The sequence below is a fragment of the Lepidochelys olivacea genome (assembly GCF_965140295.1).
Source record: "Lepidochelys olivacea isolate rLepOli2 genome assembly, chromosome: 5".
Taxonomy (NCBI): Eukaryota; Metazoa; Chordata; order Testudines; family Cheloniidae; genus Lepidochelys; species Lepidochelys olivacea.
In genome coordinates this window covers 136176826-136197585 of record NC_140415.1, presented here as the reverse complement: position 1 = coordinate 136197585, position 20760 = coordinate 136176826, and the positions used below count along the sequence as shown (strand labels likewise).

The 20760-nt window shown below is 53.4% G+C and overlaps 1 protein-coding gene across 1 annotated transcript; it reads left to right on the top strand.

Moving 5' to 3' along the window:
* Window positions 1-12337: 12337 nt before the first annotated feature.
* FOXE1 (forkhead box E1) lies at window positions 12338-13675 on the top strand (the record flags this gene model as incomplete). The annotated part of the gene is made up of 1 exon (XM_084629327.1): window positions 12338-13675. The coding sequence occupies one exon, from the start codon at window positions 12338-12340 to the stop codon at window positions 13298-13300; it is 963 nt and encodes a 320-aa protein (XP_084485453.1). The 3' UTR covers window positions 13301-13675.
* Window positions 13676-20760: the final 7085 nt, after the last annotated feature.

Below are 20760 nucleotides of genomic sequence, written 5' to 3'. Positions count from 1 at the left end.
TTCTCCCGCTGCTGTGCACTCAGGCTGCCTGCCAGGGGCTGCATGTGCCCACACATCCCTGCTCCCTCCCCAAGACATGCCCAAAGGCAAGCGGGAGCCAGCAGGTAGTCCCGTGCCCAGCCCCGCCCTGTCCACCCACATCTCTCACCTGCTCCAGCCCAGATGGCAGCAAGGCAGAAGCAGCTTCCCAAGCCAAGAGCTGGGGTAATGCCTCCCTGCCTCCTCCCAGGAGATCTTCCCCCTCCATCCTCCCGCACAGAATCTGTCCCAAGGTGTGTCCCTGTGCCCACTCACCTAGGGCAGGGGTTCTCAAAGTGGGGGTCGGGACCCCTCAGGGGGTCGCGAGGTTATTACATGGGGGGTTGCGAGCTGTCAGCCTCCACCCCAACCCCCCCTTTGCCTCCAGCATTTATAATGGTGTTAAATATATAATTTTTAATTTATAAGGGGGGGGTCACCCTCAGAGGCTTGCTGTGTGAAAGGGGCCATCAGTATAAAAGTTTGAGAACCACTGACCTAGGGGATGGGTGACGGTGGGTGGGTGGGGGGCAGCTACATACCACGGCAGAGCAGGAGCTTGGGAGGGGAGGAGGAAGGAGAGAGCCCAGTTCGAGATCCAGAATCCCCTGGCTCTGACCCAGTCCTTGGGGGAGGATTCCTCTGTGTGGAACGGCACTGCACACCACTATGGGTAGGTGCAGCCAGCGGAAGGGTGCCAAAATACAGGTTCACACAGGGTGCCATTTGCCCTACACAGTTGTAATTGCAAACAGAATTTGGCCCAGAATGAGCCAGGGATCCCTGCCCCATTCATTACATACTCTTAGCTTCATTCATTATAACCCATTCACCCTGTGCAGTAAATGAGGCAAGGAACTGGCAGAAATAATTGTGTATGTTAATTAATGGCTATATCTCAATGCATATGCACAAGGGAGCAGAATGTAGGGGTGAAGTGTCTAATTTCTATTACTTTGAGTCGACGTTATGAGAAAAAACAATTGGTGTGGGGCAAAAAGTTTCCATCCTGATATCTACTTAGCCTTCCAGCTGGTGTGATATGTAGATGACCGGGGTTTCGACATTGTCAGCTGATTGTATATGAGGACCCATGGTTTAAGTTGCCTCAGAATCAGTCTCCAAATAAGACTATCAGAATCAGGGACAGATTTACACCTTACGGGCCCCTAGGGACAGGATCTTCAGCACCCGCCCTGCCTACAGCTGACCTTCTGTTGCACACAGTTTTGGAGAGGTAAGGAGCCCCTAGAACATCAGCGCCCCTAGACATGCCGATTTGGAAATCCGGCCCTGAACAGAATCTGGGAGGTCCCCAAGGTGTCTTGAAGGAAGAGGGGCAACTAAGGACGTTTCCTCGGAGACTGTCTCATATCATAGCTATTGACGTGCGCCAAGATTATTCTGAACACAGAACTTCCAACTCAGCCCCTCCTGCAGGGCTCTCTCCACCCCATGGGAAAGCTTCAGCCTACCAGCAATTTTCAGAATTTCCAAGAACTCCCCTCTGATTGGCTTTTCTTTCCCTGGAGGTGGGAAAGTGGGGGAAGGCAGCCAATCAGAGCTACAGCAGGAGGCAAACAGAGAGATCTCCTCTACCCTCAGGACTGACATGTTTTTGGGTAGGGCAGGGAGCAGCGGATGCCATTTTCAAAGGAGGGAGGAGGGAGCAGAAAGAGCTCAGCAGCTCAGGGTGGCTCCCTTCCTCCTTCCCCTCCTGTGAGCAATGGGTCAGTCTGCTCCCTCCTCCCCTCTCCCTCCCTGCAACTTCAGGCCTGGTGGGACTATAGCTGCAGGGGGCAGCAGATGTGGGGCTGGTGCCACGCAAGACTAACATGGGGCTACATGGGCAAGGTTGATGCAGGGCTGGAGGAAAGGGCAAATATGGAACTCTGGGGCACAATGTTAATTGAGGTAGGGCTAACAAAGCCTGGAACTTGGTTTAGTACATTTAAATGTCCAGAAAGCAGTCTTAATCTCAAATAAGATTAGTGCCGATGAGGGACTGGATCCCTCAGGGTGTTGCTAATGAGAGAGCTCCTGAGGCCAGAGCCAAAGTCTCCTTCCTGGGTACAAATCTGCCAGAGCCGGCTGCTCTGGAATGGTCTCACACAAGCAGGGGGTGGGAGGGTTTTTTCTTTTTTTTTCAAAAATCGAAAGACAACGAACATGATCTCATTGTTTTAAAATAAAATCTTATAATTGTTGGGCCACTCTCATGGTTTTGTGAAGGGCCTAACTCAAACTTTTGAGGTTGGCCATACTGATTATCTTACTTCTGTTCACCTCTCATTCCAATCAGTTTCTGCCTTCATTGTGTCACTGAGAAATCTATCCAACTTTGGCTTCCACCGTGTTTTCTTCCATCTGGCCTCCAGTCAATACTTGCTGTTAGGATCCAGCTTCTCTTCATGTATATGATGGAGCCGACCCTGAGACGGGTTTAGAACTTGTCTACTCATTCCCAAGTCTCTCATCTCTGCTATCTAAAGGCCTTAGGTAAGTCTCCTGAGATATTTACTATCAAATCCATCAACTAACAGCATCTTAGCCTCTGTCAGTTCAATACACTTAGATAAATTGAAGTTTGTAAAGTGCTTTGAAAATATAAAGTGTTATGTAAGTGTTCAAGTGGGGGGCTCTTCTCTGAAAAGTTGCTCTGAAAATGGCCTGGGGGTGTTCCTTGTTTGTGAGGTGGAGGAAGCCCTATAAAGACTTCTCTATTCTCTTATTCGTAGGAGATTTAGCCTCCATCATTGCCTGGGTCATTGCCTTTTCTTTCTGATCCATGAAAATACCCGAGAGATTTTATTTCTCTGTACCCTTAGCAATGTCTGTTTGGGTCCATACTCACACCTGTCATTAGCACCTCTTGAAATGCTGCTCATAAGTGCTCCAGAGGTTCCTTCCAAGCCTTCCTGAAAACCATCATGGTTTGCAGCACAGATTCCTAGATGCTCTTTCAGCAGACAGTCCATCAGTCTCTGGAAAGTGGCTGACGGATCTTGTAATCCAAAGGGTATTGTTCTGGTCTAACAACCCCCCGGGAGCATAAGGAGATGGATTATGAATGCTGTCTCACTGTGTAAAGTTGGGTCCAAGGGTATCTATCAATAGCCTTTGTTAAGCTCTGTTATTGCAATGTTCTTTGCCATGCTAAGCGGGACTGAAATGGCGTATAGGCTGGTACAGGCTCTCTGCGAAGTAGTGAATTTCAGCTACGGTGCTCAAGCCAGGCAGAACTTCCAAGTAAAGCTGGACTGGATCACTGATTTGTTAGTATTATTATGGAATTACACTTTACTAACCTGTAAACAGACAGACCAAATTGGTGATTTGATAGGCAAAATATAAAGAGCCTGTTCTCATGCTGGCAGCCTAGGAGCTATTCAAAGATGCCGGCCTGGGGATTTTCATGAGGAGCTGACATATAGTGATGTGGGTGGAACAGCAGTGATGCAAAACTCACCAGGTCTGCAATCAAGCATAGCAAGCAACTTTCAGCTTCCAAAGAGAGCATTAAAATGCTTTGCCTATTCCCTGCCAGAGTCAGGTCTTCCTTTTTAATGGGCATGGTGGATTTGCATAGCTGCTGTTCGCAAAATAGCAACACTTGGCAAGACCCTGCCCTTGTCACTGTTCAGTGATAAAAGCTATATTAACAGAAGACAAAACCTAGTGTTAAATCTACACTCAGTGAGTTCCTCTCAATAAAGGGACATCACTCTAGGGCTGAGAGATGTGTTGATTCCTTAGCTCCTATTTATGCTGCCCATCCTGTTTTGTTATTCAGCGTCTTTCGTAGTCATAGATAAAGCAATCACTGGTTGTGAGTTTCCATAGGTGTTTAATAAATTTAATCTGCTGCTTAAACGTGGTGATTTGCGTTACCAGGATAATGGATGAATGGTGTGTTGTCTAGGACTAATGAAGGATTAGTATGCACTATTACTAATCATGATGCCAAACCTCTCTCAGTGTATTGCCTCAGAGTGAAGGCCATTTCACCCACACAGAGACCAAGCAATCAGGTTCTGGGCAGAGAGGAAGGGGGGAGGCGGCTGTTGAGGTGAAATCCACCTGACCTACCCAGAGCCAGGCTCTGGGCCTCCACACGGCCAAACACCCCCGAATACGGGCACACACACGCACCGGGCAGACTCGGCATCATTTGTACGAGGTGCTAAAGCCACCGGATGCAGACAAATGGGCATCCTGTGAACCAGCTTCCAGCCTGTTCCCATCACAGTCCTTTGTGCTGGCCTACATGTAGCCATCTTACACAGCGAACAAGGCTTTCCATGCTCAGGGCTGCTAACGCTATGGCTCTCTCCTCCCACAGCCCTGAGGCAGGGCTTAGGTTGTGCACTAGGATGGATTTTCTTCCTCACTGAGCCTGCTTGAGAGGGTGAGAGGAGCAGGATTTGCCCTCTGTGGGTCCATATTTGTAGCCACTATTGGTAGACAGCAAAGGGACAGGAGAGTCTGCGACATTTTAGATTCTAAGCAATTTTTTTTAAAACCCTCAATAGCAAATATGGAGCCTGACTCCCCAACAGGTTACCGCAGATTCACACCCACATAACTCCGTGGATCTCAATGTCCTCGCTTGTAAACCTGGAATAGTGTAAGGGAAATCGGACCCAAAAAAGAGGTTAGAACCTTTCCAAGTGTGGAAATTATGTCTAGGAGTTCCAAAAGTGTGTCGTTCTGGCTAGAATTATTCATTTACATGTAGTAGAACTAACGAGCACCCCTCTGCAGAGGCTGGGGAATGACAGCCAGTAGGGCAGACACATATGGCTAAATTCTGCGGCGCCTGATCCTGAAAGTCAGTTCCAGGTTTGCTCAGTTGAGGACTGCAGATCTTGGCACACACATAATTTAAACTGAGAAATTTGGATGGAAAAATGTTGACCCAGATTAATTTTTCAAAACTTTATTTGTCAAAGAGGCAGAATTAAATACGCTAGTGTGTTTATTGTGGCCAACACTGATCCAAATTTAGCACAGTTTCTGTCACATTAAAAAAATGACCTCCAATTCTTTAATCAACAACAGATTGTTCATCCTGTTTGTTAAGTCAATAGACCTAGTGCAGATGAGGGATAGCTAAAAGCATCTGTCTTTTTGTTCTCTTTTTAAAAAATTAATCTCTTCCCCCAATACAATTACCGTGGAGGAGAGACAAGATTTTTTTTTAAATAAGGGCCCAATCCTCGGGTTGCAACCAGTTGCACCCCCTTTATTGTTTGACAGATTTTAAGGCCTAAGATCCTCACCCACTGATTCCTGCATCAGCCTCAGAACTTACTGCTGAGCTAGAGCAGATCCTTTAGAAAGACGTCGCATCTTGATGTCCCGGCCTTTTCTCTCCTATCTCTGGCTATGTCCAACTGCAACAGCCCGCCAAGTAACTATGGAGGGGTGGAGGGGTGGGTGGCTGGTGTATGCATATGTGTGTTTACCACTGAGTCATGTGGTGGTATTTTTGCTCCCTGACTGGACAATGACAGTAGTGAACTGAGCACGTATTCCTGAACGTCCAGGAACACCCTTCTCCACACGTGACTGTTCATGCAAAGACCAGCCAGACATTTGTGCCAACCCAATTCTGTTCCCATGGGCAGTGAATAAGGAGGGGTAGGAACACAGCTTAGCTTTCCTAATGTGAATGGCAGTTGGCGAATGCCATTTTTGCAGTGTCCAGCCTGCTCTGTTTATGGCCCAAATCCTGCCCATAATGACCATAGGGAGCAAGAGCAGAGTGTCCTGCAGCTCAGGACAAGATCCTACAGGATACCTCAGGGCAACATGCCGGGGCTTTGCTATCTCTCTGACCAGTGGCAGAGAGCTGGCATTTGCCAGTGATGACAGCGTGCAGTTCTCACTAGAAGCTGAGGGCGACCAATTACCATGCTTCAAAAACCACATCCCCCTTGGGGAGAGGGATCTATTATGCAGGGTACAGCAGCCAGCCAGCTCTCCTAGAACTTTCTTGAGTGCTCATTGCGGCCTGTGCCCTGGCAGCCAAACCCCAGTGTAGTGCGGCCAATGCCCTTTTTCTACCTGCATGCCGGCAGGATTCAGCTAAAAATCTGGTCGAGGAGAAGGGGACACAGTGTGAAATGAAAATGCAATGGGGCTTAGAACAAAGGGAAGTTCTGCTCTACACAGGGCTGGATCCTTAGACTTAGCCAGCCAAGAAGAGACATGTGATAGACACAGCAAAAGACACTGCTGGGCCTGGGTATGAATGAAACATTGACCACATTTCCCAGAAGCAGTGACAGAGAACCCCTGCCCAAAGCCACGTTTATCTATGCACCCAGCTATGCAAAAGGCAGAAGGCAGATCCTAACTGATGCACCCGCAGAACACAAAGATCAACACCTATTTGTCTCTGGGTGTTTTATATTCCAAAGGAAAGGAAGCTGCCCTATATACAAAGTTATAATGTTACGGTTAAATGAGCCACCTAAGGACTTGATCTTGCTCCCATGGAAGGCAATGGCATGTTGCCTTTGACTTTAGTGTGCTCAGCATTGGGCCCTACAGGATCATGGTGGGCAGCAGGGCACATCAGTGTCAGGTGTTTCAAAGGTACCGGAGAGCTTCCTGCGTGCATTTGGGTTGACAATTGACGTCAATGGTAGTTTTGTCCTTAAATTTCAGCAGAACAAGGAGGGAGATGTTGGATACTCTAGGATAATATCTGGGCGCTTTCTGGAATCAGAAAGTTCGGATGGACTTTTCAGACCCAGATTTTCAGTAGAGAGAGGCCCAGAAGCATGTGTAAGAATTCATGCAAAACAGCACCACTTTTCCATGTGCAATTACTGTAATTGCATGCAGAGTTCTTGAAACTGTGTGTACTTGATTATTATTTATCATTGTTTGTGTTGTGGTTTGTGTTGTTGTCTCTAAGAGCTCTAGCCATGGACCATCCTCATTGTGCTAGGAGCTGTACAGAGACAGAACAAAAAGACTGTCAATGCCTCAAAGATCTACAATCTGAGTAGCAATTGGTTTATACCAAATGAGTATTTGGGAGTCTAGCCATTTGGGTATACAGCTGTGGTGAATGCATGAATGAATGTAGGTGTGCAATTGCATACACAACTTTGGGAATACACAAGGCTCACTGAAATATTAACCTTTCATGTGCTATTATATTCTTACCAGTGACTTTGTCAAATCACCTGGCAGGGTCCCATATTTAATCCTGTTCAACGATTCCCGTATCAGATTTGCTCCACTTAAAAGTTATGAATTGCTGGGTTTTTTCCCTAACTGCCAGCCTTGCAAAGACGGGCTCTGAGAGCGGGCAGAGCTCTTCCTCCTTTGTCTAATGGTGCCTTTCCTCAAATCTCCGTGGTCAGCAGTTCTGGCTGCAGGCTGCGGCATTGGCCCCAGCACAGGTCCCCCAGGTGTCTTGTCCCCGCGCTGCTAGAGTCAATTCTAGCTTGTGGCAAAGCGAGTGACCGCCACAGCAGCAAATCGCTGGTGGCATGAGGAAGGTGCGTTATTCCAGTCCTTCCCCGGGACCTAACTGCCTTTTAAAACAGGAGCCAGGGTCTCCGAGGCTACAGGTCAGCAGCAGACTGTGTTACTGTGATTGTCCTCATGTTACAGGGCTACACATAACCCATTTCCTCCTGGAATTTCTGCCATTCCTGCTGTGATCCCAGAGGACACAGCATCTCCAAGTGATGTCCAGGCTACCCACCGCGAGAAGCGCGTTCGTCCTTCCCAGGGGGACACGAGCGAAGCTAACTCCCTCCTCTCTCGGGTTTTAGGTTCTCTTCTCCCTGCTTGCTCTAGAACTGTTATTTACTCGCCTTGGAAGACTGGAAACGCTGTTACTGTAGCTGTGAAGAAACACTCAGGTGTAACTTACTGAGCCGCCAAATGTAAACAGGCCAAATAACCTGCCTGTGCCCCACCCCGGCGCCAGGGGAGAGCGCGCCCCGCTCCAGGCCTCCCAGCCCGGCGCGGGATTACACCGCTAGCCCTCACGCAGGGCCAGACCACTTTCATTCCAGGCTTTGGCGGCGCTTCTCTCCTGCCTGCTGTCAGTCCCCATGATGGCGGGGCTTGGACAGTGCCGGAAACCTGGCTTCCTCAGCTCCGAAGTGCCGGGCTGCTGCTCCCTACCTCCTGCGCGCACCGAGCGCCGGGCTTAGCGCCGGGCTCCCCGCGGGGAGCAGGTGCCCGGGTGCTTTAGGAGCGGGCTTTGGTTTGCAGGCGCGCAGGCTGGCTGGGGCGATTCCCTAGGGTGCGGGCGAGGCAGTGCAAGCGGGGCACAGGGAGAGCCCGACAGTCAGCCTGCGGTTTAACAGTCTCTAAGGTGCCACAAGTACTCCCTTTCTTTCAGCTGGCTGAGAAAATCCAAAAGCTGAACCCGAGGGAGCCCAGCCATTCTGCCCACTGAGCTAAACTGCAGCCGTGTCTGGCGCGGGAGCCATGGGCCTGGGCTGAGGGCAGCTGACAACTGACTCTCTCTGCCTGTGAATGGCAAAGACACTAACGGAACCACTGGAATCGGCCAGGCTCTGCGAGGACCCTTTCTACAGCTCCGCAGTGGAACCGGAGCATTGGGCGCTGTCCGTGCGAACGCGGCGCGCTCTTGCGCACAGAGGCACCGGGGAGGCAGAACGCTGCTCTGGACACGCGGCGCTGCGGGGAAGGGGCAATCGAACGGGAGCAGGTCTTGAAGAATTGGAATTAAACTAGTTCCTTGGGCAGTGTCCCTCCTTTCTCAGTACATGCGAACGCTCAGGGTTAGAAATCGGAACCGCACCTGGGTTTTAGCCTGCAACCCTTTCCCTTTGCTGGCAAAACACAAACCTCCCCTGCCTACCTTCAGGCCGAGCCTGGGGGCTGTGCATGGATCAGGAGCTGTTTTCACTACAGCCTCACCCTGGAATCATAGAATATCCCTTGGAAGGGACCTCAGGAGGCCATCTAGTCCAACCCCCTGCTCAAAGCAGGACCAAGCCCCAACTAAATCATCCCAGCCAGGGCTTTGTCAAGCCTGACCTTAGAGGTTTTTAAGGATGGAGATTTTACCACTTCTCGAGGTAACCCATTCCAGTGCTTCACCACCCTCCTAGTGAAATAGTGTTTCCTAATATCCAACCGAGACCTCCCCCACTGCAACTTGAGACCATTACTCCTTGTTCTGTCATTTGCCACCGCTGAGGCCAGCTGAGCTCCATCCTCTTTGGAACCCCCCTTCAGGGAGTTGAAGGCAGCTATCAAATCCCCCCTCACTCTTCTCTTCTACAGACTCCATCCCTCATACAGCCCCCTGGGCAGGAACCAACAAGGATCTGTAGAGGGAAGGTTCTAATGTTGTCAGCTCTAAAGGTGCTGGATCCAGGGCACTGTTTACAGGTTTGGGCGAGATCTAGATTACAGTGTACTGAAACAGTGACTGTCCTGGGTCTGTAAGATCAGGCCCTTCATATCTGCGTTGTTCCTGTGAGTGGAAGGCGGCGGTTTGCCGCCCAGAATCACAACCCCCTTTCCCACCCGCTCAGGGTCTGCCCCCGGCTTTGCCCTGGGGCTTGGTGGCTCCTTTGGATACCCCAAGCGTTTATGGCAGCTGGCACCAACAGGGACTGATTTTGCTGGGCGGCGGGGGGGAGGGCAAGGGGGGAAGCAGGCTGCCTGCCTCTCTCCTGCTCTCCACTTGAAAAATGTGTTTGCAATGCTGGAAAGAAAACCAACCCCCCACCAACAAACGGGTGTCACCTCGCAGGGCAGTATTTATTCTTGTCCCTAATTCATAATGATCAGAATCCATCCGCAGCCCAGCACGCTCTGCGGAAGGAACCTGATACACGGTGCGTTTGTGTGCGAAGATACAGAGCCTCCCCGTTGGCATCCCCAAAGCCACGTTGCTTCAGTTTCGTTGGGAATAGCTTCCTCCTCCGGTACTGTACAGCACCGTGCCCCGGGGGTGTGTTAATGTCACCGTCTTGTTAACAAGGAAGAGACACACACGCAGCGCTGGGAAATCGGAGGAGCAGAGGTAGGGCTGGGGTCGGGTTTTGCATGTGTTCACACCGCAGAGTTGGACCGGACTGTCTGTCTTTTGAAAGCATAAAAGGAAGGGGCCTGTTCGGTCGGGGTTGTTCTCTGGTTCATTACCTGGGGTTTTAAAATACACCGCAGGGGATGGCGCCTGTGCCTTATTTTTCATATTTAATTTACTAGGGAGAAGTCACTAAAAGCCACAGGTTGGCAAATCTCCGAGAAAGTGCAAAACCCGATAAAATGGTGCGAAAACCGGGATCCAAACCCAGATGTCCTGGCCGCGAGTCTAAAATGTAAGGTAAGAGCACGGAGCTGGAGACAGGAGCCGGTGGCAGATGACAGAACGAGGAGTAATGGTCTCAAGTTGCAGTGGGGGAGGTCTAGGTTGGATATTAAGAAACACTATTTCACGAGGAGGGTGGTGAAGCACTGGAAGGGGTTACCTAGGGAGGTGGTGGAATCTCCTCCCTTGGCTGGGATGATTTAGTTGGGGTTGGTCCTGCTTTGAGCAGGGGGTTGGACTGGATGACCTCCTGAGGTCTCTTCCAACCCTGATAGTCTATGACTCTGTGACATCAGAGAGACAGGGTGGGTGAGGTAATATCCGGATTGGAGCAATATCTGCTAATTAACAAGACTAGAACAGAAGGAAAGTTCTGAGGAGTAGGCTGGTTCAATAAAAGATCATTCCTCACCCAGCTCGGCTCTCTGGTGCCTACATCCGCTGTGCGCAGGAGTGAGAGATAGCCCTGTACACTCCCCCCCCAGACGGCATATATATACGGGGCATTTCAGCACTGCATGAAATAGGTTATGGCCTGCAGACAGAAAAGTTTAGGCTCTGGTCACTTTAACTCATTGCAAGCGAAATGCACTGAGCACAGGGAATCCGTTTGAACACGACCAGCCTGCTCCTCGTGTCGATCTTAAACCGTTCTCCCTGCTTGGACACGGGTTCGGCCCCGCTTTTCCGCAGTTTTGCGCTCCTCCTACTCCGCACAGGTCCCAGCCCAGCACCGAACGAATCAGATGGGGGGGGGGCCTGGCGCGGACGCGGATTTCGTTGCTGTGTGATTCGCTCGCCGCGGTTCTTATGGCGCCGGCAGAGTTTTGCCGCTACCGGCCGGTGGGGCCCTGAGCCGAGTGAGGGGCGCTTCAGAAACGCGCATCCCGGCGATTATCATCCATGCTCTGTTCACGCAGCTGTTGTGATTGGCCGCGGGGCCCCCGCCGTGCCAGGCGCTGCGCAAACCCAGGAGAACGCTCGGGCCCCTCTCTCCAAGGAGGCGCCGGCCGCAGGGGATCCGAGGCCGATTGTAGGGGTCCGATCCCCGGCGGTGCAAACCCCGGAGGGTTCGGGGACTGCGCTCCAGGACACAAGGCGCTATTTCAGGGTTACAGCCCCGGGGCGCCACTCTCGGGAGGCGCTGCCAGAGCAGTGGGGGAGCCCTGGGCACGATGTCCTGGCGCCGGGCGGGCTCCAGGTGCCTCTCCCCAGCCCAGGGCGCCCCTCTCCTGGCGCTTTGCGCTGACCCAGCGGAGAGCTACGCGCCAACCCCGCCTGGCCACGCTCCAGCGCTTCTCCAGAGCGCAGCTGTCCACGGGGCTCCCGAGCCTGAGCGCGGGCATGGGCCCAGCTCCGGGCTTGGCAGGAGCCGGCGTGGCAGGTGATCTGCTTTGCGGGCTGCCGGCTCCTGTCCTGCGCCGCGCCCATTCCGGAGTCAGGCGTTACCTGGGAAGGTGCGGGAAGGGCTCGGGCATCCCCCCGGCTGCCAGGGCGCTGGGCAGGGCAGCGCCTTCCTGCAGGTGCGTCAGGGAGGCTGGGCCCGGGACCAGCCTGTCTCTTTAAGGCGCTGGGGGCGGAGGCCCGGGCAGGTGGGAGTGCCGGCTGCCAGGTACGGCAGGCGCAGAAGGAGCCGGAGGTCGCGGCTCAGCAGGAGACATAAAAGGAGGGAGTTCCGCCCCCACGCCTCCTTTGCCGGGCCGGCGAGGGTACCTGCGCGCCGGGGGCTGCGGCCATGGCATACCCCTAGTGCAGCGGCGCCCCTCCGCCCCGGGCTCCCTGCCCAGCGGCCAGCCGGGCACAAGTTCATGGTGATGGGGGCAGCGGCTCCCGCAGCCCTGGGTCTGGAGTCACCGTCCTCCCTGCCCCCAGCGGCCCGGGCACCGAGCCTCCGCCGCGCCCATCAGCAGTGAGTGCCCGCGCCCCTCCTGGACTGAGCTTCGGGAGCCCCCCGGGCGCAGCTGGGGCGCCAGGGGCAGGCGCCGGCCGGGGATGACGGCAGAGAGCCAGCAGCCCCTGTGCGGGGCCAGCCCAGCCGAGCCCGGTCTCCTGATCATGCCCCCGGCGAAGGCGCAGCCGGGGCCCCCCGAGGCGGGGCCGCGGGGCGCCGGCCGGCGGCGGAAGCGGCCGGCACAGCGGGGCAAGCCCCCGTACAGCTACATCGCGCTCATCGCCATGGCCATCGCGCACGCCCCGGAGCAGCGGCTCACGCTGGGCGGCATCTACCGCTTCATCACCGAGCGCTTCCCCTTCTACCGCGACGGGCCGCACAAATGGCAGAACAGCATCCGCCACAACCTGACGCTCAACGACTGCTTCGTCAAGGTGCCGCGGGAGCCGGGCCGCCCGGGCAAGGGCAACTACTGGGCGCTGGACCCGGCGGCCCGCCGCATGTTCGAGAGCGGCAGCTTCCTGCGCCGGAGGAAGCGCTTCAAGCGCAGCGACCTCTCCACCTACCCGGGCGCCGCGCCCGACGGGGCCTTCGGCGCCCCCGCCGCCTGCTACCCCGCCGCGCCGCCCGCCCCGCGCCGCCTCTTCGGCCTCGGGGGCCCGCCCGGCGCCCAGCTCGCCCCGCAGCCGGCCCGCCCGCTCAGCCCGGAGCTGGCCCCGGCCCCCGCCAGCTCCTGCGCCTTCGCTGGAGCCGCCTACGCCAGCCCGGGCTGCGCCGGGGGCCCCGGCCCCTACCCGTACCCGGGCCCCGGCGCGCCGCTGCCGCTCACCCAGGGGCCCTACGCGCAGGGCAGCGGCCAGCTGTACCCGTCCGGCCGCCTGGCCCTGTCCGCCTCGCCCCAGCTCGGCGGCGACAGCCGGGACTTCTACGGCCGCATGTCCCCCGGACCCTGCCCGGCGCTGGCCCACGGCTACAGCCCCGGCGCGCAGCTGGGCGGCCCCGGCGCCTACCTGCGCCATGCGCCCTACCCCGGCGCCGTGGAGAGGTTCGTCCCGGCCATGTGAGGGGGCCCGGGCTGGCGCTGGAGCGGCCGCCGGAGGGACAGAGCCGCGCCCGCGGGAGTGAGGAGCCGCGTCCCCTGCGGCAGGGAGCCGGCCCCATGGGCTCCACGGGGTCCCCTCGGGGCCATGGCTAGCCCGGGCCGCGGGGCGGGGCGGGACACTGAGACCGAAGCCCCCGGCCGCGGCTCAGGACAAGGCGAGTAGTCAGCGCCCAGAACTGTGCTCCTGGACTCGCCCGGCGTGGGGAGCCATGGGGCGCGGGGCTGTTCCCCACATCGCCTGCCTCTCCCTGTCCTCGCTTCCCGCCGGGGCCCTGCGGGGTGCAGGGCAGCACCGAAAAGGGAGAGGGATCCGAGCTGTGCCTGCAGAAGACCCAATTCCGCATGAACCATAAAGTCATTCTGGCCCGGACTCATCGGTCCCTTGACTCCCGTTTCCTTCGGATCCCAAAGAGGGGGGCGGGAGGGTCAGCGGTTCTGTTCCTAATGGCCTTGGACATGTCACTGCAATAAATGGCTCTGCCGGCAGCATCGCGTGGGGTTTTCATCTTTAAAGCCAAGTTGTCCACTTGTCTTCACTGGTTTTAGGCAAGTAGCTTAACCTCCCCATCCCCTGAGCTAATTTGTGACCTCTCCCTCATTAGTCACGCGTGCCCCAGGTCAGCTTTCCGCTCCGCTCCTTCCAGGGCAAGGGCCGTGCGAGTTTCCAGAGCCGCTGCGCGATCAGATCATTCTGGGTTTGATTAATCTCCCGGATTAAGTTCGTGAGATCCTGTACCCTGACCGCAGACAGAGCCTTCTGCCCTCCAGTCCGGTTAGTGAATGGGAAATCAGGCCGGAGGCAAAGCCCACTGAAATCAGCCTTTTAGAAACAGGGTTTTACTCATTCAGCGCTGTTTGGAGAGGCAGCCCAGACGGACTGGTTGTTTGCCTCAGTGAGTGGCGCACCTTTGCGCTCGGCGCTGCACAGACCGGTTGGGCTACACTACACAGAGACCTCCCCCCCCCCAGAACTCGCTGCCGTGTCTACATGGGGAAGGCCTACTGGTGCAAACTAAGGGAGGTGAATTAAAACGATGCCGCTATACAGGTGTCACCCCCAGATGGGTGCGCTTAGTAAGGTGTAAAAGTGCGGTTTCTGTTTACTTTGTTGTGTGGGAAGGGGCCTAAATTAAATTGAAAAAAGCCACCCAGCCGGAATGGGTCCGAGTGTCCAGCCGGGGGGAGATGCCAGGAGCACTTTCCCTTCACAGATAGGGGAAGGAAAGCGAGGCCCAGAGTGGGAAAGAGACTTCCCGGGGTCACCGTCAGGATTAGACTGTCGGGCGCTGCCCGCCGGGCCAGGCTGCGGCTCTGTTTTTGTATTGCCCTCGTCCATTTTGCCGCAAGCCCACACCGGTCAATTGGTCTTGGGGGGCTTCCCCCGAATTGTCCCCAGCATCTAGCACTAGCCTGCTGGTTTGCAACGTCTGGGGCAGCAACGCGCTGTTTGGAAATGCCAATGAGTATTTGTGACGACTATGTACAGCCCCGAGTCTTTAGGAGCTGGCAGCAAATTGCTCTCCGCCCCACACAGCTGGATGTCTAAGGGCCTGATCCTGGTCCTAGGTGCGCAGCGGAGTTACTCTGTTCAGCTGAGCAGTCCCGCTGACGCCAGGCTCTTGCTCTAAGAGGGACGTGTACTGTGTGTCCTGCACCCAACGCGCCCCTTGAGTTCAGTGAGTGATCATTTGAGTGCACAAGGGATGCGGGCAGATTATGGACCCCACCCCACAAAACTCTTACTCACTGGAGTAGGCCCATTGACATGAATACCATAACTCCCTGAGCAAGGATTACTCACCTGAGCAACGAGTGCTGGATCCAGCCCTTTTCTGGTTTGGGAAATTTTCATCTGAAAATGATGTTTTCTGCCTGCCCAGCCGGAGACGCTGAAGTTCAGAGAGCAAGCGCTCCGCGGTGCTCTGAAAATCAGCCCCCTTTACCGCGCATCACAGTGGGTCCCCGCCACGCTTGAAAATCGTACCCATATTTGAAATGCTTCACTGCTAGAAACGTAACAATATAGTATAATCTGTCGGAGAAAACCCAGCCCTCCGAAAGAGAGAAGAAGGTTCCTTACCTGGATTTACCCAATATTTATACAAGCAAAATCCTGACCGTCTGTAGTATAGTCAGACAAATACAGGCCACTCAGCCATCGCGGATCGAGTGTGTTGAATTTGCGTGGGAGTTGTGGGATACCGTTCGGGACGCTGAAGGGGAAGGGGTTTGAAATCCCGGTACAGTTGATCCCAAGGAGCGAGAGCTGCTGAAATTCCGGCTCAGGACATGAGCCACGCCCGACCGCTGTCACTGCATCCCTGCTAGGGCTGATGCCAGCACCGGCGGGAAGTGCGCCCCCCGCTGGAACTCCCGTGGGCTAGGGCAGCCGGACGGGTTTCAAACCCGGCGGAACGCAAAGCCGCAGGAGGAGACGGGAAGCAAACAGGGTGGCTACGTACCATGCTTTTTCACTTACAATAGGGAAACGCGGCCACTCAGTGGCATCTGAATTGTATGGTTCTGACTCAGGAAAAACTCTCGCTAGAAGCCCAGTACGCTACTAGCTAGAGAGCGGGGCAAACTTTTTGTACAAAACTGTTTGTTTTTCAAAAAAACAACCAAACAAAAACCAAACAAAACAAAAAAACAACCAAACAAACAAAACCAAACCCCACCGCCCCAGCTGGGGCAGCCTGGCAGTATTCCCGGAAGTTCTCAGTTTTGCCAAATCATTTTGGTCAAAAATAATTTAAAAAATGTTTACAAAATAAATCAAAACGTTTGGTGTTTGACATTTTGGGACGCTATTTCTGGTTTCTGGTTCAGAAAGGCTCCAGTTAAATGTTTCTTTTAATTCTATTTTAAAAAGTCAACAACCTTTTCAAATGCTCAAAATTGAAGCAAAAGGTTTTGGGTTGGGTTGAACAAAACGTTTCGTTTGGCCCGAAATGATTGGTTGAAATGATTATGTACTTTCCAGTCAACGGAAATTGGCAGTGAAATGAAAGTCTGTCTCTGTCTCTGTGCCGGCCGGGCATTCTCATGACCCCCCTCACCGGCGTGTCAGGGCTGCAGCCTGTGGCGATCCTCCCATTGACATGCGGGGCAGTAGGCCGGGCTGCAGGTGAATCCTGTGGCTTCTGGGGGCGCAAATCTGAATGAAACCGAGGGAGGTCTGAATCCTAGGGCCAGTTACACTGAGGGCTGCAGGGGTGGAAGGAAGGGGAAGAATTCGGCCAAGAGGGTTTAATGAAGTCAGGAAGGCCGGGCTCAGAAGGAGTGAACCCCTTGGCACTGCTTAGCATCACCGCAGCATCCTTCCAGGGGCCTGCTGCTTCAGCCACTCTGCTGAGTTTGTGATTGGTTGGTAATTAAACCCAGGCTGAAAGAGAATCGCCATTTCGGACAGACCCCGCATGCCAGGCCAGGCCATGGACTGTTCATTGGGTACATATGATGATGAGAGCCTTCACTTTGGGTACTTTGGATTGTTGGAAACATTGGAAAGGTTTTTCAGCTCCCGTGAGCCCCACTTGCACCTGTCTGTAAATTGCCTTAGTTTTGCATTAAAAGGCCCCAGGCTCCACGAGTGTGACTCCAGTAAAGTCAACTGCACTGTGCCCATTTACACCAGCTAAGGATCTGGCCCAAGGGCTTTAGAAAGCTGGGTTTGGTTGGATCAGACTTATAACCAAAGTCTTGCGGTTATAAAACAAAGGGTCCAACCTGCCAAGGGGACCCCTGGTGGCGCTGGAGGCTGAAGGTTGTGGCCCTTGGGTATGTGCCCATGAACTGGTGCCACGCCCACTGGCATCCGCCCTGTCACTGCGGAGTGCCAGGAGGGGCCTCCCGCGCTGCCCTGCAGCCCTGGGTGGGGAGCTCTGGGGAAAGCCCCGCACCACTGAGCAAAGGTGGGCCCTGGCCTGCTGCAACTGCTCACTGGCGCCCCCACGGGCTGCCTGTTGCCCTGCCCTAGAGGAGCAGAAAGAAGCTGGCTGCCCCATGGTCTGCTCCCACCGGGCTTCAGAAACCTCTGGGAGAGCAGGACACAGGAGCTCCACGGGCTCTGCCTGAGCCTACCCCGAGTGCAGGCTGGCTCCCCTTCCCCACACAACCGCTCTGGGCAGCCCAGAGCAGTGGGAAAGAGAAGCTGAGAGCAAACAGACAGCTACACTCCCCGGTTCTCTGCCCAGACTGGGCTTGAGCCAGGGGCTGCTCTAACTTACTCCAGCTGGCCAGGGGCCACCTACCATCTGGAGACAGCTGAGCACAGCGCGCTCCAGGCCTCCTCCTCCTGCCCTGTCAGGGTTCCCTCCCCACTCTGAACTCTAGGGTACAGATGTGAGGACTCGCATGAAAGACCCCCCTAAACTTATTTCTAGCAGCTTAGGTTAAAAACATCCCCAAGGCACAAATCCTTTGTCCTTGGATGGTATGCTGCCACCAGAAAGTGGTTTAGACAAAGAATTAGGGAAAGGACCACTTGGAATTCCTATTCCCCCAAAATATCCCCCCAAGCCCTACACCCCCTTCGTGGGAAGGCTTGAGAATAATATACCAACCAAACAGGTTAACCAGATTCTTAAAAAACAGAACTTTATTATAAAGGGGAAAAAAGTAAAAGAAGCACTTCTGTAAAATCAGGATGGAAGGTAACTTTACAGGGTAATCAGATTCAAAACACAGAGGATTCCCCTCTAGGCAAAAATTTAAAGTTACAAAAAACAGGGATAAACCTCCCACTTAGCACAGGGAAAATTCACAAGCTAAAACCAAAAGATAATCTAACGCATCTTGCCTTATTTACTTACTCTTTTTTGCACTATTGAGACTCATTTTAGTATGATTTTAGGAGAAGTTTTCTGACCTGATGCTTCTCTGCTTCCCCAGAGAACACACAACCAAAGAGCCAAATGTCTTCCCCCTCCCCCCCAGATTTGAAAGTATCTTTTTTTCCCCTTTGGTCCTTTTGGTCAGGTGCCAACCAGGTTATCTGAGCTTCTTAACCCCTTATGAGCAAGGAGGAATTCTAGGCTACCCTTAGCTGTATGGTTATGACAGACCCCCCAAATCACAGATGGTGCTGGACAGCCTGTGCCACACTGGCTGTGATTTCTTCCTGGAGCTCTAGGAGAAAACAGAATTAATAAGATGCATGCACCTCTGGATAGACTACTGATTACATAAAAACTAACAATAATTTCCACGTTTCAAGGGCAATTTTAACCAGTGGATTCTGGGAAACTTTCACGGGAGAGTGCATCAGCCACCTTGTTAGAAGCTCCTGAGATGTGTTGTATGTCGAAATCAAAATCTTGGCGAGCTAAACTCCACCAAAGAAGTTTTTTTGTTATTGTCCTTGACGGTGTGAAGCCACTTCAGCGCAGCATGGTCTGTTTGCAGGTGGAAATGCCGTCCCCAAACGTATGGGCGTAGTTTTTCCAGCGCGTAGACGATGGTGTAGCATTCCTTTTCGCTGATTGACCAGTGGCTTTCCTTCTCAGACAGCGTTTTGCTGATAAACACGGCAGTATGGAACTCTTGATCCGGTCCTTCCTGCATTAAAACTGCTCCCACACCACGCTCGGATGCATCTGTGGTTACTAGGAACGGTTTGTCAAAGTCTGGGGGCCTGAGCACAGGGTCAGACATGAGTGTCGCTTTAAGCTGGTTAAAGGCCTTCTGACATTCTTCAGTCCACTGAACTGCATTTGGCTGTTTCTTTCTGGTTAGGTTGGTCAGTGGGGCAGCGATCTGACTGTATTGCAGTACAAATCGCCTGTAATATCTGGCCAAGCCTAAGAAGGATTGGACCTGTTTCTTTGACTTTGGGATGGGCCACTTTTGGATAGCATCCACTTTGGCCTGTAGGGGGCTGATAGTTCCTTGACCCACCTGGTGTCCAAGGTAAGTCACTCTGTTTAGGCTTATTTGATACGTTTTTAGCCTTAACAATTAATCCTGCCTCTCGTATACACTCGAAGACCTTCCAGAGATGCTCCAGGTATTCTGCCCATGAGTCAGAAAATATGGCCACGTCGTCAAGATAGTCTCCTAGCAGGATTGGAAGAATCTGCAGTTGCCTATCTATAAGTTTCTAGAAGGTGGCGGGTGCATTTCACAGCCCGAAAGGGAATCCATTAAATTCATACAGCCCTACATGTGTGGTGAAGGCTGACCTTTCCTTAGCAGATTCATCCAGCGGTACCTGCCAGTACCCCTTGGTTAAGTCCAAGGTAGAGATGAACTGGGCCCGTCCCAGTTTCTCTAATAGTTCATCTGTGCGTGGCATTGGATAGTTGTCTGGGCGAGTTACAGCATTTAGCTTACGGTAGTCCACGCAAAAACGTATTTCCCCATCTGGTTTGGGAACTAGAACCACTGGAGATGCCCATGCACTGCCAGGGGGCGGATTACACCCATCTGTAGCATGTCCTGGATCTCCCGTTCTATAGCAGTTTTAGCTTGAGGAGACACCCGGTAAGGTTGGGCTCTAATTGGGTGAGCATTACCTGTGTCAATGGAGTGGTATGCCCGTTCAGTAAGTCCTGGGGTGGCTGAGAACATCAGCGCATAGCTAGTGCACATCTCCTGGATCTGCTGTCGCTGCATACACCCAAGGGTCATGGAGAGGTTCATCTCTTCCACGCCACCAGCACTTTTCCCTTCATAGTAGACACCTTCAGGCCACTCCGCGTCGTCTCCTCCCTGGGCTGTAAACTGACAAACCTTTAATTCTCTGGAATAAAAGGCTTTAGAGAATTAACATGGTACACTTTCGGCTTTAGGTTTGAGGTGGGGAATGCTATGAGATAATTAACAGCTCCCAGGCGCTCCTGAACCGTGAATGGCCCTTCCCACGTCGCTTCCATTTTATGGGCCTGGAGCACCTTCAAGACCATGATCTGGTCCCCTACTTTGAAGGAACGCTCTCTGGCATGTTTATCATACCAGGCTTTTTGCTCTTTTTGAGCATCTTTTAGATTTTCTTTAGCAAGGGCTAAAGAGGTTCGGAGGGTGTTTTGTAGGTTGTTTACAAAGTCCAGAATGTTAGTTCCTGGAGAAGGTGTAAAGCCCTCCCATTGCTGCTTCACCAACTGCAATGGCCCCTTAACGTCGCGGCTATATGCAAGTTCAAATGGTGAAAACCCTAAACTGGGATGTGGTACAACTCTGTAGGCAAAGAGCAACTGCTGCAACACTAGATCCCAATCATTGGAGTGCGCATTTATAAATTTATGTATCATGGCCCCCAAAGTTCCATTAAACTTCTCCACCAAGCCATTTGTTTGATGGTGGTAAGGGGTGGCAACCAAGGGGTTCACCCCATGAGCTTCTCACAGGCTTTTCATGGTCCCTGCCAGGAAATTAGTTTCCAAATCCGTAAGGATGTCGGAGAGCCAACCTACCCTGGCAAAA